The 19,772-nt window shown below is 46.1% G+C and overlaps 1 protein-coding gene across 14 annotated transcripts in view; it reads right to left on the bottom strand.

Moving 5' to 3' along the window:
• The window catches only part of LOC144473278 (uncharacterized), a 159,281-nt gene that overhangs the window by 51,389 nt on the left and 88,120 nt on the right, over positions 1 to 19,772 (bottom strand). For 13 of the 14 annotated variants that reach the window (XM_078187014.1, XM_078187013.1, XM_078187009.1 and 10 more), the window contains one exon: positions 12,805 to 12,852. The exons of the other annotated variant lie outside the window; for it this stretch is intronic. In XM_078187014.1, the coding sequence (XP_078043140.1) occupies positions 12,805 to 12,852 (48 nt within the window). The remainder of the gene's footprint in view (positions 1 to 12,804; positions 12,853 to 19,772) is intronic. 14 annotated transcript variants of the gene reach the window in all.

The following is a 19,772-nucleotide window of genomic DNA, read 5'->3' as shown; positions in this document are numbered from 1 at the left end:
CCGCCTCGCGCTGCTTACAAAACAGCCGGCCGTGAAGATACTCCCCGACGAGAATTACAGTAACGCTTCGATCATTGTTCGATCTCAAACTCGACGGATTGCTTCGGGCTGAGACGTGCTAAGATTCTGGGACACCATTGGTCGACAATAATTGTTTCTATTATAACACTTGCTGCTAAGACTACTTCGAAGAAGTCTGTTCTGAACGTAAGCGTTTCTTTGTCTCTTTAACACGTTGACGACGGCTTGACCCACCGGTGGGTCATGCGTGTCAGACACGCGGGCTGCGTACATTTTGTTTATTTTGCATGCATTTCACAAAATGGATACTACGAAATAGGTTTATGTTATTTTATCTGAACATTGTAAACAGATATTCAATAGTAAAAACATAAAAATTCAATATTATAATCTTAACATAATTATTTAATTTTTGTAAATTTCGGGCGCCGACTCACAGAGAAAATCGTGAATATCCGCGCCGGCGTCAACGTGTTAAATAAATAAAATAGTAGTAAGTAAAGAGTAATAATAAGGAAAAAATAATAATTAGTGAAAAATAGCAGTAAGTAAAATATAAGAATAAATCGAAAATAAATCCCTTTCCTTTGCTAGTAATAAACCTTTAAAACTCCATTGAGAAATGAAATGTTCTAACCTACGAATCTATTATACAATCGCTTCTCAAAAGTATTTACAATAAAACGATAATTGTCCTCATTACACTCGAATCTTGTTTGCTGTTCCAAAACATCAATCACCCACTATCTAACCCAGGTCTTCCCCAATAGCAATTACACTGTATAGCCTCGATTGTTGTCTCTATTACATACGAACCGTTTGAACAATTCTGAGATCTGTCGAGACAGGAAGAATAATTAGGAAATTACGCGCGGAATTGGAAATCGTACAGAATTCCGGCGTCTGTGATCCATCATCGAGGCAGGCCAGCGTTTCGCGTGGATGAGCCGGCACAACGTGCGGCGTACGCGATTCAGATGGCACGCGACCCGTGCGTGGATGCTGCGAATTAATCGGAGCGACGACGACGACGGAGGCTCGCGAGACGAAAGTAGGTCGGGCGCGGCCGCCGCGGCCGTCAACGTCGACGTCGACGTCGGCCGTTCAATTAATGACGAGCCTGGGATTCCGGCGCGCGGGCTGGCGCGCGTACTACCCAGCTCCGATCCGCAGCCGTCTCGCGAGCCGAGGCTTATTGACGATCAGCGTCTCGTGTAATTGGCGTATGTGGCCCCGCGTTCCGAGATCCGCCGAGCGATCAAGAAACCGGCTCCCTTCATTCCGACGCGACTATTCTCCATGAAAATTCGGCCGATCGCGCGCGAATCTGACGATTTTCGGATCGGAAACACGATACGCTGGTCTACCGCGGTTTCCGAGATTCATGAACCCCTCTCGAACATCACGATTTTTTTCCTGAGAATTTATACGATTCTAGCGCAATCTACGATCTTTTAGCTTTAATTTTAGCTATGATATGTTAAAAAATACGCAGGGGAGGATATTCTAAAATTGATCGCATGGGGATCAATTTTACATTTAATATTCAAACGTTTTTCCACGATTACTGACTGAATTTCTTTGATTTATTTATGGTAGCATATTTTTCATCGATATTAACCCTTTGCACTCGAAGACATTGCAACTGGAAATCTAAAATAATTTTTCTGGCTTTTAGTGCTTCCATTTTATATAACAAAATTTATTGTATGCGTGTGAAATTAAGTCTCGTGACTCATATAACAATTACTCTTCCATCAATTTGTTCAATCCATGTTTTAATGATATTTATGAAAATAATTTTGGAACGTGTTACAACAATATTAATGGCGCCGCAGAGTCGCCGTTCGAGTGCAAAGGGTTAAAAGGAGTTTGTCTTAAAGTGCACTTTTTCAGGATTGATTTAAGCCCTGGTGTTGTCAAAATTTTCCATGGGGACACAACTTAAAATTGATCTAAATGTGTTCGAAAAAATTGGAATCTGTGTTCGATCCAGTGTAAGGCTAATCTGAATTTTTGCTATGACCTAAAAATTTTCACTCGAGCCAAGTGATTTTCGCGAGCTTTAATTCGAGTTCAGCGAAGAATTTCCACGGGAACATAACTTCCTGGTCTGAAGTTGCCTCACGAAATCGACAGATTTTTTTTCCAGTCGGTTTGCGGGATCTTCCAATTTTCCGAAATGATCTCGCGATTAATTTTTAAACTGATCTACCATATCTTAATGCTGTTATTTTTGGCTTCGGTTTAAGGTAAATTCTATCAAAAAAGACTCACGATAATAGGACTTAAAATCGTTATAAAGTTTCCTCTTACAATCGAGTCAGTTTTCCTCGAATAAGTGGCGAAGTTTGTTCGATTTCTTAAAACGACATCGCCGTTCATTTTAAATCTAATAAATCCCACCGTAAACCGCACGCTTCGGTCTTTAATTCAAGCTAAGTTACCTGAAAGTAACCCACGGAAATATATCTTGAAACCGACCTAAAGTTATCCCATAAAATCGAGCCATTTCTCTTTGCATCGGCCATTACATTCCTTCAATTTCTCAACACGATATCACGATTACTTTTTAATCTAATCTATCCTACCTCCAAGCATATACTTTCAGCTTTAATTTCAGCTGAGTAACATTCAAAACTGCAAACGACAAAATGCTATAACATCAAATCGTATTAGGTTCTTCAACAAGTACCATTTTCCTCTATACTCCCGCCTATTTATCAATTCTTCGAAACGATGCTAAAAATATTTCCGAACTAAAACAACCGAACACAAAGCGCATTCCTCCAGCTTCGATCCAAGCTCTTAAACGATAAAAAGCTCCTCCGGGAACGTATTGTACCAGCGCCCCGAAGCAACCCCTAAAAATCTAGCATCGCGTCGTCGCCAATAGAACGGACCGCGTCGAGATCATAAAGGATTCGATAAAAATCGCTGTCAGCATTTCATTGATATCATCCAGTACACAAGAGGACCTAATATTTCCGTTCAATCCCGGCGCAGGCCCGCAGCCTTCGAAAACAACGTCGGGCCAGGGCGTCCACGTGCCGCAATCGCCTCTGGAATCTATCAATAACGGCGGTTGATCGACAAGCGAAATTGAAACGTCGCCTGTCGAGTTATCTCGCTGGTGCCGGCGCCCGAAGACGCGGTGGTCCATTACGGGAAGACACTCTCGGGCCGTATCGAAATTCGTTAAAAGCCCGTGGATTCGACAACTAGGAGGAGCAACCCTGTTCGGAACTTAATTTCCCAGCCGGAAAACAGTGTCCCGAAGAGATGGGCTCCGACGTAGCTGTCATCGTGGCCGCTGCGCCTGCCGGGCTCGATTCCTTCGTCGAGGGCGTTGGTCCCGCGCGGTTCAACGGTCCAGGATGTCAGCGTGCCAACAGCCACTGGCAAAAGCCGAGTTTTTCATCGGTTGAACGACCAGCGGCCGAACCAGCCGGGAAGTTCCGCGGCAGAAGCCGGCGCAAAACCGGAGGATGACGCGGGCCTTCGGTGAACGTGGCACTTGAGACACTCGCCGGGATTCAGCACTGCCGGTACACGGAGCCGCGGTCTCGAGTCTGACCTCGGCGGTCTTGAACTCTCGAGAACAGAGGCGGTTTGATCGCAGATTTAAGTCGCGGCATTCGAAACTCGGGGCGAACCGGGCATACCGATGAGAATCGCGGAACTGGGCGTGATCCGACTGAATCGGACTCCGGCTCCAGCGTTTATCAGCACCGTCTCCTGATAACCATCCGACTGCGACGATCCCAGCTCTTCGGAACTCGAGCTGGGAAACCAGCGAGCCAGCCAGCTTGCGTCAGGTCAGTTTTACGCGACCGTGTCCCCCTACAATGCTGAGCGTCTCCCGCAACTTTCGGAGCTACCGGCTTACCGGACGGAAGCTAGAATCACCGACTGAGGGGGTCCGGCGCCTTCACCTTGACCTAGAAAGACGATGACGATGACGGGTCTAGGTCTCGATCGGAGAGACCGACCCCTCGTGAACTCTCTGCTGGCGGAGGACGATCGTGACTAGGACCGTTTTACCGGAAGGTCTACTCTCTACGCGGACACTGCAGTCTGGACGTTATCGGACGGCGATACCTGGTTATCGTAATCCAAAGAGCAATCGCGATTAGCCTGTTACGAGTCACGCTGAAATGGAAAAGAGGTTGCACACTGTCGGCGACACCAATTCGCAGGCACAACACGAGCAATCCCGAAGCGGCGCGCGCGACGATGCGACCGACACTGGCGACCGCGCCGCGAGATCTCGAACGCGTTTATTTTCAGAATAGCGCCGAGAGCGAGGCACTATACCCGCGAGCCTAACTGACTGACTTGCCTGCCCTCCCCTCCTGCCGCCACGGCCGACCAGAAATCTAATCTCGCCGGAGATACCCGATAATTCCTGATAAGACTCCGCCGAGTACGGCGCATCGATCCCTTCGATTGCGACCCTCCTCTCGGAGCAACAATCGACTCCATTCTGTCATCGTCTCCTTTGAGGAGGCCCTGATTGTCTGTGTCTACGATTTTTCTGCACTTTTCTTGCACGGGAGGTCATTTAGGATCGAGTTTGTTCATGGGTTTTGAGAAATAGATTTTAGAATAGAATCGTTCATGGGTTTTCGGACGTTTTTTTAAACGAACGCGGATTGTTTATTGCTAACAGTGCAGGATGGTTATTTGATCGTAAAGATGTAAATCTAATTAGGGTCACAAGGTTCTTAAATTTAACATTAATTAAATAATTTAAATGTTAGAAGTAACTCTTTAAGATACGTAATGTTTCAGCTTGAAACGTGGTTTGAGATTCACGAATTTTTTAACATGGTCTGTGATTTATTCGCAAATGGAAGTGGATTTATAATTAAAGTACGTTCTTTCAGCTTTAATTTAATCTATAGAAAGATGGAAAATTCTCAGGAGAACCCATTAAAAAATTTATCCAAATGGATCTCTTAAAATAGTCCCATAAAAGAGTTCAAAATGTTAGTCGACATTCTTGAATTTTTCGACACGATCTCCAACTTTACCTGCATATATAAATGAATCTATATTAAAGAGCATCCTTACAGCTTTAATATGCGCTACTAAAAGTCTAAACATCCCCACGTTAACATATTTTAAAACAATTTCAATTAATCCCTTAAAACGAGCACCCTCTATTCCAAAACGTGAATCGAGTTTCCTCAATTTATCCGATTCCTTTTAAATAGCTTCAAACTTCTCAGCGAATGCAAATAAATTCATGTTAAAGCACACTCTTCCAGCTTTAATCGAAGCTATCGGAAGTTCAAAAATTCTCATGGGAACGTACTTAGAATCGATACGAATTAACCGCGCAGATCTTCGCATTTCCTACAGTAGCAGAGTTACGACGCGTTCGTCAATCGACGGCTCACTTTCATAAACAACCGTACGGCGTTCGATCGCGTTTACGCGGGCGTTCCGTAGCTTTCACGAGAGCGATCCGGCGTGCCATTAAAGATTTTCTGGAAATTGGGCCACGCCAGCTTCCCCACCGAAATAACGAGGCCGTTCGCGCAACACGGCCGACCCGACGATCCCGACGAAAATAATCGCGGCCCGATATCGACGCGGTTCATCGTACCCTCCGCCGACGGGACGGTGCCCTAAACGCGAAACCAGCCAGCCACGGTTAATTTTACCGGCCTGTGAAAATGGATGACGCGGAACGCGAGAAATTCCTAACGAAAAAAAAAGAAAGAGAGCGTGGGAGAGCGACGATCATCCTCCCGTGAATGAAGCCCGGAGACTGTATCAAGGTTAGGCGTGAAAACTCTCCGCCGCTTTTCCCGTCGAACTATACGAGACACTATCATCGTTCTACAATAATTCCAACATCGGAATTTTACAACGGAATATTTTACTATTCAAGATTTTATCCACAATTTAGTAGATTTAGTTCATTTTAGTTCCACAATTTTTCGAGTCATCGCTAGGAAATATAAATTGAACATTTATAATAAAATTATGAGTTATAAATAATATAATTTAAATATAAATATCGAATCGTTAAATAGCTCGTAATAGTGATTTGTGTATCATCTACTCGATTTTGCTATAAATGCATACAATTCTTAATAGTATATTTCATTTTTGACACATTGAATATATTACTTCGATCTTATAACCGTGACATAATCGTAACAATATATTTATGTTAATTTTTGACAAAGTATACATATTATTTCGATTTATGACCTTGACATAATTTTAAAAGTATTTTTATATTAATTTTTGACACAGTAAACATATTATTTCGATTATATAACCTCCACATAACCTTAAAAGTTTTTTTATATTAATTCTTGACACAGTTAATATATTATTTCCAGTATTTATCGTATTAAATAGATCGTAATCTCTTATAAAACGTGATAAAAATATCGTGAAAGAGAAATCTAATATGCTACGATTTCCAATAATTATGTCATGAAATCGTAATCGCGAAACACGTCTGAAGCAGGTAGCGAACGTGTTAATTAGCAAGAAGAAAGTTCATCAGCCAGCAACTTTTAATATGGACACTTTAATATACACAATGAGCTATAAACGTTCTCACAGCGAAATCGTTGCACACTTTTGCAAAACGTCGCTTTGCACGTCGAAACGCGTCGGTGCGCCTACAGTGCATTTATGTCGAAATAATCGGCGTTAAAACGCATCTCTCTTGCATATCACGTCTTGGGAATAGCTGCATTTAAGAAGCGAGATGAAAGTAGAATTTCTGTGTAAATATTTAACCTCGTTACAAAGCCGGCGAACACATTATAGCTGCATAAAATCCGCAGTCTAATTGCGATATAAACAGCCGTCTCAATCCCATTGTCGGATGGGTGCATTCACCGTGCCTCCCATAATCCCCCCATCGAATCGAGTATAGTGAGTGGTACGCCTGCGTGTGCAGCGTGTTTCTCCACGGTGTGTAAGTGCGGCTGGCTCTGAATCGAGCGCGTGCCGCCAGGAAAAAATCTATATCGAAGCCTTCCGGGGCACGTGCACGTGCGTGCGCGCTTCTACGTTATTATTTAGCGACGCTCTCTGCCCGTCCACGTGTCGCAAAACCTCGGCCGCTCATTACCTGCGACGAGTTAACTCGTCGACGACGAATCCACGAACACGAGAAACTCACGCCAGATTTTCGAACCACGGAAAAAATTCGCGCGAGGGTCATTCAACTTTACGGTCAACGATCTTTCGCTACTGGTGCGACGAGTTAACTCGTCGGTCACAGCACTGTGACATTAGTCAGGTTCTTGGTTTAAAAACTTTGAAGGAACTTTGTGCGGATAATTTTTCGTTGACTCGTTACTTGTCTTCTGGATAATGTTCTTCTTGACTTAAAAGTTCTGGGGATAGTTTACGGGGTTGTGGAGGATTGTGAAGCTCGCATGGGATAATTTCTGGTAACCAGATGCGACGTATTAACTCGTCATTGGTCAAGAATTTTATTCTTTTTTGTATTTAAGTTCTGATGATATATTTTGACAGCGTTTTCATAGAGCTATATTATTGACAATTTGAATAATTTCTAAAGGTCGACGAGTTAATACGTCGGTGACGTTTAAGAGACTCTTGTAAATGAAACAGAGACGATTAAATTACGACAGACTGAAGTATAAGTTTCTGACGAATGGATCATCGTTGCGATTGATTTTGAAATGTCCTCCTTCTATGAGAAAAAATAGTGGAACCCCAAAATGGCACCCCCATGCCGCAGAAGAAAAATCTCGTGGCGAGATCGATCGTAATCCAGGAAATCTCTGACGGATCGAACGAACGCAAGAGAAACTTGCACTTTCCCTTCGAAACTCGAGCGAGCCGAAGATTAGCATCTCTGATAAGTTTCTAAGCCTCGGGTTAGGTTAATGGCAGCACTCCCGATTCACCCACCCCCGGCGTGATTCACGGTTTTTCGGCGTTCGGCGAGGGTCGCGTGGTAAACAGAATAAAGGTCGGCAGCGTCGTGTCGCGGGCTCGATGTACTACGGGAGACCAACAACCTGTTCGCTGGACGGCCGGGGCTTTCGGGTACACGTTACTCACCGGACGAAGAAGTGTGGCCACGCCGATCAGCAACAAACTCCTTTGGCAGCGAGAAAGGGTCTTCGAGCGGAGCGGCCCAGGGGCGGACGAGAAATCATCCCGGGCCCCGGAAGCGGGTGCCCGAGGCGCGTGCACGGAATTCGATCGACGTGGAAAAATAACCGAGGACGAGAGTAACCGACGGCAGCATCCTCTCGACGCCGGCCACCGGCGTCACCGCCGCCACCGCCGCTTTTATAATCAATATTAGTTGCGCTAGGATCCGCGTAGCGTCGCCGTTGGCCCACCGGAAGGAGCTACGTTATCCTCCAATACGCTCGAATCGAAGTTACGAAAAAAAAAAAAATAATAAAAACGGTAAAAAAGAAAACAATGAAGGAAATCCGCGGTTTTACCGAGACGAGAAAAATCGACGTTGAAAATCGGTTTGGAAACGCACCTCCAGAATGGTCGGCGGCGTCGATCCGCATCCCGAGGTCCCTCCTTCAGCCCGATAAGACCGCGCCGGGTCATCTTTGACCCTCTCGGATCATCTTATCACTGAACCGGCGTTGGCACGCATTTTTTGCAAAGCACACCGGCCCGGAAAGCTCGAGACTGCCGCGAGGGGAACACGGGGGTGGTTTTTCCGAAGGATAGAGGGGCGTGGGTTTCGGGGCTTTCGAACGGGAAACACGCGTGCAGGGCTAGATGGTTTTTATGGTTGATGAATGGAGGTGGGATGGAGGCGTTGTTACGGGCCACGCGATTTTTTTCCACGGGAAACCGGCGCCAGGGTGTGGCGAGGGAGAGAGCACCGTTTTAAAAGATTGGCACACACGCGACTCGCTTCGACCGGCGTCCACCGTCCGCGAGGGCGCCCACGGGCGTCCTAGAGCGCCACGACGACGCCGGTTAGCTCTAGTGAATGCAACTGCCGCGCTGAGGCGCTATCAGCGCCTATGCACCGTTCAAATTGCAGTGCGGACTAGTTTGCATTCGGGAGACACTGATCGGATTGCATATTCTATTAAATGGTTGGCATTCGCCGGTTTTTACGAGGGTCGAAAGGGTCGCAGAAAAATGGCGCCGTTAAGGGGATAGTAATGTTTATTCTTGCAGCTTCGAGTTGAGCCGTCGAACGTTCAAATATTCCTGCAGGAACGTACTTTAAAATCGATTTCAAGGGTAGCTTTGGTATGCAATTGTTTCGCTCTGAGGTTACGATTTGGAATTCTCGATTTTTTTCAGAGATCTCTGGAATTTTTATGGAACTGAAATTAATCTATTATAAAGTAGGATCTTTCAACTTTAATTCGGAATTAATAAAATCAAGAAATTCCTGCAGGAATACAGGTTTAGACGGATTTTAAGTCATTTCTCAAAATTGAGATATTATTCTCCAAGTGGCTTGCAAATATTTCGAATTTTCGAAATAATCTTGCAAATCTTTTTTGACGTCAGCTACTTGATTTTAAAGCCGACGCCTCCAGCTTTAATTGGAGCTATGTTGCGTTAAAATAGATTGACGGGAATGCAATTTGAAATTGACTGAAATTTTGTATTAAAATCGAGTCACTCCTCCTCGAGCTAGTGTTCTAAATTTTTCAATTTTTCAGTATGATTTCATAATACTTTTTAAATTTAATATGTCCTATCTTAAAATAGATACTTTATGCTTTAATTTAAGCTACGTTATATAAGAATACTCTCACATGAATGTAATTAAAAATTAATTTCAGCTCACCCTTAAAAATGGAGACATTTTTCCGAGCTAGAAGTTGAAATTTTTAAATTTTCCAAAATATCATTCTTAATAATTTTTAAAAAAATTACCCTACCTTAAAATAGACATTCCTAACATTAATTTAAACCTTCAGAAGTTGCAAAATTTCTACAAAGTCACATTTTAATCCCAACGCAAAGAAAAACTTTAAAATCATAACACACTCCAAAATTATTTATCCAATCATTAAAAAGTACATTTCTTTCAGCTTTAATTTCAGCTATCAATACTTTAAAAACTTCGCCAAAACAATCCATCAACATCAAAACAAAGGGACGTTTTAGAACCTAAAAATTTCAATCGAAATCGATAAATGATTTTCGCAATGAATTACATCGCAAAATAATCGAAACGTGTCGAATTCGAATTTTAAATTTCAACGGATGTTGTCGTGCGCCGGTAGATGGCAGCAGCTTGGTGTTCACGTGAAAGACACGTGGCAATCGGCTTCGCCGCGCCATCTTTCCGCCGATGCGAACGACGGAAACGCGGACCGACGGAGTGCATCGCTTATCCGACGAGGGATTGCGCGAATGGTATTCTGGTTTGTTTCTTGTGGCGAGAGATAGCGAGGTCTGTTCTGTATGCTTTCACATCCGGCGATGGGGGTTGTTTGAAGATGGACTTCCTTCCTGTTGGTGGAGTTCCAGAAGCGTTTGTCAATGTTTGCGCGTATATATCAGTTCGTAGTTTTCGACGGAGATTTATCGGCCTCAGGTCGCCCGCGTTCTGTATGCCGAAACGCTTCCGTCGTAATTTCATTTTGCTCGTCAATTTATCTGTTATTAATTTCCAGCAGGCGATTAACGAAAATTCAATAAATTCTTCGCTCGTTAAAAATCCGGGTACACACAACGGCCACCGGAATATTCCAGGCGAATTCGAGCCACGATCGCCGCGCTGCAGAATCCACTTTTCGGAATTAAGGGCGTTCGATTCGATTATTGGATCACGCACGCATAAATGGGAATGCGATCGCCTCGCCGAGACATTCGGGAATTTCGAATCGTCGCCGGCAAGGGCTTCGAGGAGGGCTTAACCCTACGACTAATATCCAACTGTTAGCGCTGTCCGTTCGTTTTCGTAATTTTACAGCGCGAACGGAACATTGTCGATGCGAGGACGCCAAGTTCGGTACGCGCAGTACGCGAAATCCTCGTGTACTCCGTCTTTAGTGCGCTTCTAGTACCCGGGCCGTAAGTACTCTTCTGAACAACGCCATTTAGCTCAGTACTTGGTCGTTGGACTGCTAATCGTGCGGTCCATGTTCAAGTTCCGCCCCAGCGAGATTTTCGTTCTCCACGTTTTTCACTCCGCTTAAACCGAGAAATAAATGGTCTTTCGCTGCCAAAACACATTATCAGAGTGTTTCCTGAATTAAATATAAATAACTTACCATCCCCACCCTCCCCCCCAGAAGTTTTCAACGACAATAATCGTTGAAACTATGATCATATAGCGCATTGGCAACAATAATTAGACTGCGGATCTTAGTGAAAAATAAGTATTGTCTGTGTAAATTGTAAGACATATAGGCACTAAGTTTCTTCCATTATTTAATCATTTCCGTAGCGTTTTTAACTATTCTTGGTTATTGTTATTACTTTCACTGTTTTAAACAGGTAGCTGGGTTTCACGAGTATAGTCGTCGTCACTTGATTCTCGTGTCGCATACAGCGAAGATTGGAATTGAGTCAATATTTGAGGAATGATATAACTTTTTTGACACTGCTCTAAATGACTTGAATTTTTCTGTAAATATTAGAGTGACTAGTTCAGTGAACAATGATTGAAATACTTAAATGAAAATTTTCATTATGCATATAAGTCTACGAGTACCAAATGCATTTTTTAAATTTTCATCATAAGCTCAGATAAAAAATAAGAGGACGACGGTCTTCTTACTATTATTACTTGTTACTATTAAAATTCTACTATCACCCCAAGTAATAGTGAAATTTTAAAAAGAGTATTTCATTCATTTTACAGAGACTTAGACCTTCTAATAATTACAGAAAAGTTCAAGTAATTTAAACAAGTTTTAGAAAAATTACATCATTTTAAGAACGTATAATTTAAAACAAAACACATCAAATCTATTAATAATTTAACATCAGCAGGCTCGCGCTAACCAGATGAGAAAATTCCACGCTGCCTCTGGACACCCTGAAACACCTTGAAAAGATCCCTGGACACCATCCTGTCCTAAATGCGATATAAAACGCTGTAACGTCGCTGAATAAACGATCGCATAACACTAATTTATTACCAGCAGTATTTCATAAAAAAACTAGCTGAGAAAATGCCCGCCCGAAATTTTCACCCCTCCTCCACACATCCATAAAACAGTCTAGGAAAAGCTCCCTAGTTATCGCCGCAGGCCATAAAAGCGTTACATAAAAACGCTAATACGCCGCTGAATAAATTGCTCACCCATCCCCCAAAAAAAAAATTGACCATAGGGATGGGGGACGGTATCGATAGGGAATCACTGAGCAAAAATACGTATCGGCGTGGCCGAGGGGGTCGCACGCGGAAGGGTTAAAAGGGAAGCGACTGCGGGCGCGCGGGAGGGGTGGTTATATCGTATCGTTTTCACACATCGAACGGATGAGAGAAAGAGATTGGGGTAGTGGGTGGCAGCAGGGGCGTAGAGCTGGCAGTGTTTGAAACTCGAACCGAGGAAACCTGACAGTGGCCACGCCGATTCCAGGGGTTAAGTTAAGCCTGTAATATCGAGCAGCGCGCGGTGGAGAACGTCGGGGGTGGCCGAGTCCGCCGAGCGTGCGAGAGAAAGGAGATCCGCGAATCGCACTGCGAATCGATCCGAGGGAGACAACCGACTAGAGAGGTAGGGTTCGGGGAGATGGGGAGGGGGAGGGGAGGCGTGAGAGGGGATCATCGACGAAAGTGTTCTCGAATGGAATGAATCTCGTGAGACTCACCGATGTCGTTGGACTGTCGACCCTTGCCATCCGAGTTCCACTCCTCTTCTGTAACAAGAAAAAGGAGAAACGGGTCCATTAGCAGGTGGAACGAGAGGGAACGCCGCCGGACGCGGAAACTGAAGAAGCGACGGCGATCTCGAACGAACCCGCGGTTCCGTTTCCGCGTCCCTTCCGTCCTACGCGCGTCCATATAGCCGAGTCTGCGAATCTAGAGAACGACAGAGGACCTGACAGCATTTACAGGGAAACCGAGTACTCCGTTCAGAAGGAGACTAGGCTGCGGCCGGGAGTCTGAAAAGCCGAGTCTCCGTGCGTAATGGAGATTTGTCTGTGTCTAGAGAAGATCGGGGTCTGGGTCAAGCCTACGCTACGGAGGGCGACTAGCTAAAGGACACCAAGGTTCGCCTACGTTTACCTATGTGTCTCGCGGCCGCGTTTCTACGCGACCTCCTTCCGTACCGTCCTACAACAGAAAAGATCCTCTTAATAGTCCGGCGGATGGGCTAGCGCGGTGCCGGGGTGGTTGGGGCGACGCGGCAGGTTCCGTTTGAAGAGTCTTAACGACCTTGAAATCGGCCGCTCTCCGAATAATTCCGCGGAAAGACGGCGCTCTTCGCCGGCTAGTCAAAGGGAAGACACGCTCGGCAATCATGCTGCATATTTCAGCCGGCGAATTCCCGGCGCACGGGGCCCCTTCTACTTCCGCATTCTCAGCCGCGCGGGAGTTATGAATATAAATTCGCGACCCGTTTCTCTCCGGCGATCGCGCCCGCGCGCCAGCGCACGCTCCGCCGACGATCGTAACGATTCAATAAACGGGGAAAAAATACCCCCGGCCCCTACGGCGACATTTCCATGACAAACATCTCGCGGCGCGAAACACGCTCTCTGATAAGCAAGAGACCCGGCGAGGTCCGGCCGCATCTACAAGTCAAAAGGCGGCGGGTGTTTGCGCGAACAGCGCCGCCCGAGGCTGCAGCCCCGAGGCCGCTCTGCTTTAGCGGACTTCCAATCCCGGGGACGTAACCTTGTTTAGGGTGTGCATCGCGACGGCCGGACCGGCCCACCTCGTTCTTTATACGACTGTCATGCAAACCAGATACTCGGCGGACGATTTCTCGGATGCGACGACGCCGAGCTGAAAGAGGGCGTCGCGGAGACGCGATGCGCGCCGGGAGGCATCCGAAAGCGGTTCAGTCTCGTTTCACAAGTGATCATAGAATTAGAAAGAGAACTATAGAGTTCGTCGAATAATCGAGTCGTAATTATTTTGATTAATTATTTACAAAACTATGCGGTTCCAAAGAACTCCACCTTAAACTCACAGGTAGAGAGCAAAGTATATAATTATAAATTTCAGAAATTAGTTTTCAATTTGCTTCTAAATTGTTCTCAATAATCCATTAAGTAGTTCACATTACCTAAATTAGTTTTTAGTCCTGCTATAGTCGTTGTATAGCCACATTCTTATTAATAAATATATCAGCAATTAATTACAGTATTTACACTGCCTTAACAAGACCGCATCGTAAATAGTTTAAAAAATCGAACATGAAAGACTGACATCGATCAGAAAATATTTCTGACCGCTTTCGAATGCTTCCTTCCCCCAACATTCGAATCTCAAAGAGAAAATGAAACTCGTGCGGATAAACATGAGTTTTCTTTCTCGGGCCGTTGGGAAGCAGTTTGACGAGCACAAACTGGACGTAGTAATTCGCAGAATGAGATCTGTGAGCCGAGAGAGATAGCGGTTTGATTGGCTGTTCGAGTGGTCCGTTTGATTACCTGAAACGTCGGAATCGGATCCAGGTGTGGGGCTCGCGTCCACACTGTGCCGCGACCCCTGGCAACACTCGCTGCACTTGCTGCACATCGTGTCCGATTCGTACAGGACCGGGCGACCGGTCTCGAGTACCCACCACCACCACCACGTCGGCTCGCTGCCGATCGGAGATCGTCGGTCACGGTGGCGCACGATGATGTCCGACGCGCACTGCCGCTCCCAACAATCGATCATCGACGAATCCGCGACACTCTCGCACAATCACTGTCTACAATCGTCTCGAACGATTCTCCTCGATCGCTGGTCACAAACTATAGAAGGCCGGTCATTTAACGAGAGACGAACCGGTGGAACGGTGGGAGGAGCTCGCACTTAAGCCCCGCCCCTTTCTTGTAATTCCCGGACGAATTTTGGGGAATCGGGGGCCATTTGTCGAGGAACTGTTTTATGCACACTACGAAATTAATTCGTTGAAAATGGCATTAGAAATTGGCGGTGGGCGTGTCCTTAGGCCCAACCCCTTTCTTCTAAATCGCGGTTTATTTATTAGAAATCGTGGGCAGTTCGATGAACAATTGTTTTATACACACTGTGAAATCATTTTCAGGAAAATAGAATTGGAAATTGGCGATGGACGTGTTCTTAGAACCAACGCCTTTCTTCCAAATCACGGTTTATCTTTGGAGAAGCTTGTGGGCAGTTTACTTGGTAATTGTTTTATATATGAAATAAAGAACTGTCTTCATAATGTCTTAAAGAACGACGTTGAAAGTTGGCAGGGGGTGTGTCCATAGGCCCAGCCCCTTTTAACCTTAACCCTAGTTTTCACTACGAAAAACTGCAACGTACTATAAAATGAATATCGATTTAATATTGTAACTATTACTCGGAAAACACCGCCCATGTAATTCTATTAATTGAAAGTCGAGTAATCCCAACCGCGGCGATTGTTTTCCACTGTTTAAGTTTTCGTTTGTCATTTCCGCGAAGCCGTGCCAATCTACGAAGTACAGGCGACAATGTACAGGTGTCCGCCGCACTTGAAGCCCGTCGGTCCGCGAAATTAATTGGCTGGTTTAGACTCGGCCCGATTCCGCGTGCTCGTCGAACAATACCAAAAGTAAACGAGCGTTCGCGCGCGGGAGGGAGCGAGACCGGCGGGGCGTGCCCTGCCCGCGGTCCGCCCATTCTTGGTCTCGTTAGCCCCGCGGAGAGAGAGAGACAAAGCCCCGAGATTCGTTTCCGATATACCGGAACCGGAAAATACATTTTCCAGTTGACCGTAAGCATTAAAAACGACCGAGTCACTCCTGCCGATGCAATCGGCTCGAGTTAATTAATACGAAGTGACCAGGGGCTGGGAGAGGGGGCGGTTTCAGCGGCCCGGTGAAATCCGAGTTAATCGCGGGGGGTCCATGGTAAAGGAAATTTCCGAGAGCCCGTGTTCCCGTGCACGCGGAACGGAATGGAATCGGGAGCAGATGGCCTGTTACGGGGCCTGTAATACGATATGTCGCGGAATTAATCCTCCCGCGGCGCAGCGCGCGGTATAATTGCAACGTTTTCTTTGTCTTCGGCGAATCCGCTCGGCAGATTGGCTCTCCGGAGGTTGTATTAGATTGCCGGTGCTTCAGCAGCTAATTTAAAGACCTCTCCGCCGCTGTGATTAACAAGGCCGTTTTCTGGACAGCTAATTTGCTTGTCGTTTCGAAAGCACTTCAATTCTCGGATCGGCTGCTTTGTTTGAAAACTGTGCCAGCCGTTGCCAGACGGTTGCAAAATTGATTCACGGCGAAATCGTGGTGGACATTTTTGCCAAGCTATTTTCGGGCAACGTGACCGAAGAACGAAGGTTTTAACCATTTTAGAGCACTTTGGGCAGAGAAGAGCGAGAGGACACGATTCTCTCTATCTCTTTTCTGCAATTTCTCTCTCTCTCTCTAGCTCACGGCAATCGATCGTCGAACGCAACGATGCCAATTTCGCAATTACGCGACAGGCATTTTGCGGCCCGGCCGCCTACACACCGAGACTAATGGGGAGTTGGGTATGGTCAGGGGGTTGCTCGCGTCATCGCCACCCCCTGGCCATCCCCTTAAACTCGATGGTAATGCGGACCGTGGTATATCCGCGACTACGCACTCGATGACGCTGCGTTTCCATGGACCGAGGACTCGTTTTGAAAACTGGGTTGAGCTAGCCACCCCCGAACGGGCAGCCCGTAAACAACCGCGCGGAAAGGTTCGGTTTGTTTGAGAGCTCGGAACGTTATGGAAATATTTTTGAGGCAGGTCCGAATCAAATGTTTGCATCAGCACGACCACGGATTTTCTGGGTCACTGGGGACACGTCCAGGCTTTTAAAGAACACACGCGGTAATTATTAATGTTTTCCTTTCCCTTGTTTCGATCTGAATCATATACCTATCGGGCGACCGTTCATGTTCCAAGTATCGAATGTGTTTGATTTTGAATTATTCTTTGGGGCTCTTTTTTTATTTTGTAGGATCTAGAGACGTTGGTAGAAACGGAAAGAGAAGAAGCGAGGAAAAAAGAGAGGGGCAATCTGGTAATTTGCGAAATTGCACAACGAAGCGGGCTCACGTGATCCTTGAGTGGCGATTAAGCCCGAGGCTCGCGACGGAGACGAGAACTGTCTGCACGCTCAAGTCAGCGACTTTCTTTGCGCGTCCGCATCAGTTGACAAGGGGACACTGTAAAACCAATGTCCCACTTTCGGCAAGAAGTTGAATTACCACGGGAACGCGAGCGGCTAATACAGGCAACATAAATTCCTTCCCTTACTCAACTATATTCAATCTAATACATCTTAACAGTTTTTTTTTTTAAATTTCCTCGCGACTACAGAATCGCAACAAATTTTTAAAAAATTTCCCAGCTGCTGGAAGATCGGAACAAATTTTCAAAAAATTCCCTAGCGACAGGAGGATCGCTGCTGGCTTTTAAAAATTTCCTAAGCCTCCGGAAGGTGTTGACAAATTGATTCGAAACTTCCTCGGCATCCAAAAGGTCGCAACAAGTATCGAAAAAATTCTCGAGCACCCGAAGGGATCCCAGCACAGCTTTTAAAAAAATCCCCTAACACTCGAGGAACTCCGACAAACTTCCTTGAAAAATCCACAGCATCTCGAGGGTGTCAACAAATCGTGAACAAAAATTTCCGGCATCCGGAGATCTCCGAAAAATCTCATTAAACTTCCCCGGCATCTGAACAATTCCGAAAAAGTTCTCAAACATTTCCTGCCCACATCTAAAGGGTTCCAGAGAATAATTCCAATAAAAAGAAGCAATTCTAAACGTCGGTATAACACGTTCGAATTGTCGCTAACAAATGGTTGATATCTGGATTCGGCTCGTTCCGGGCAAGCCGCGGTCAAATTGCGCTGTCGGACTCGATATGGGGTCGCGGAGGGTTAAAGGTGAGGCGGGGCGGGTTCAAGGATCCACGGGCGAGGGTGAGGTGGAGTTGGGGGGGTAGGAAGGAAAGGTGGTCGGAAAAACTGGCCGAGTTTCTCAACGCCGTGGATCGTCGACTCCCATTTTCCGAGAAACGGAAACGCGATATTCCATTGGTCCGGAGATTAACGCGAGGTCTGCGTCCGCGATGACGTCACCGCCGAGGTATTGGATTGCCCTACGCTGTAACGCACAACGATGACGATAATAGCGCTTATTACCCGGCCAGTACCCCGGGCCGGGCCACACAATTATTTACCCGGGCGTCTTCGTTTGTTTTATTTAATTAAATCGCTCCTCCGTTTCCCAATTAACCCGGCCCCGATTTTTCTCCCGTTTCGTGCGCGGCGACCTCGTTTCCTCTCGCGTCCCCACGGCTCTTCGTTCCCGTGGCTCCCCGTTCAATTCCCCGAGACCTTCCTCCGTTATCTGTCCAGGCGGCTGTGTTGTCGGTCATCATCGCGGGAGTGTACGTCTTCGCCGAACCGGGGCTTAAATTTTAGACGAGGCGCGGGCAGCCGCGGCCCAGATATCGAAGGCGTGACCGACCTTGCACGCTGTTGCGCATAAAAATTGCAGCCGCGTGAATTAGTCACGGCATGGTCTAATGGGGCCTGCGAAGTGCATGCTCAATATTAAAGTGGTCTAAGTAGCCGGTTCGCAGCGATTCGCCGATGCGACCATCTCCACGTTTTGTTATCGTCGCCGAGTCACGGCCGGCTTTTACCTGGTCCGTAACATCTCGTACAAGACACCGCCGTCCACAGGAATCGTTCAGAATATTTTCCAAGAGTCTCGCAGTTTCAAGAAATCCGTAATTATAACCGCACGCTGTAATTATAACCACGGTATCAATTATTCCCAGGCAGACCGGGGCTATTATTAGCACAGCCTCGAGAGGGAGATCGCGAAAGGGACTCTTAATATCCGATTACGATACACCGGGGTATGGTACACCGTGGTTACGCGGTCGCGCATGAAAATATGATCGATAGGGCGACGTGTGCACCACTCGCGCACCTGGATCCGTCGCCAGGACTCGATCCCGGTGGCCGCGCGTGCCTATCGGACATCGGAAAAGACACTCTCCTTTTGGACCAGCCACCCCTCGACGCCGACGAAAGGCGGCCATTGTCCCGGCGAGTATCGTTTCACCACTTCGGGACGGCCGCCCCTCTCGGAAACCGTTTAACCCTTCCAAATCCAGCCTTTTCGACTTCCTAGTCGACCCTTGTCTGTCTCCCCGCTCGAATTTCGCGCTTGCCGATTTTTCAGAGGCGCTCGGCACATCCGCCCGTCTGACGCCCGATGTTTAAACCTTGTCGGAAGGTGTCTCTGAGACCTCGACGATTTTCTACATAATTTTCTATCCTAATCTGAACATTTTTACATTGATTTTTTTCTGAGACACCAAATGGATTGCTTTTGTAAGAGTTTATATCGTCTATTGGGTTACTTGGAAAGTAATTTCGTTTTTTTTTTTTTTGGATAATGAAGATACTTTTAATTTTGCGAGAAAAAATTGCAGCGACTTAATTCGGACCTTAAATTAAAGAGAAAGGTCTGAATTTTACGATTCCGCATATTACAGAGTCGAAAAAAATTTTGGTTGCACTATAGAGGATGTCAAAGTTTTCACTTCTTGAGTATTGAGATCACGTCGCTGGAATTAGGATACTATGGTTGTGGGATGCATGATATTA

The sequence above is a fragment of the Augochlora pura genome, chromosome 7 (genome assembly GCF_028453695.1).
Source record: "Augochlora pura isolate Apur16 chromosome 7, APUR_v2.2.1, whole genome shotgun sequence".
In the NCBI taxonomy this organism is placed as follows: Eukaryota; Metazoa; Arthropoda; class Insecta; order Hymenoptera; family Halictidae; genus Augochlora; species Augochlora pura.
The sequence above is the reverse complement of the archived record's forward strand: the minus strand, read 5'-3'. Positions and strand labels throughout refer to the sequence as shown.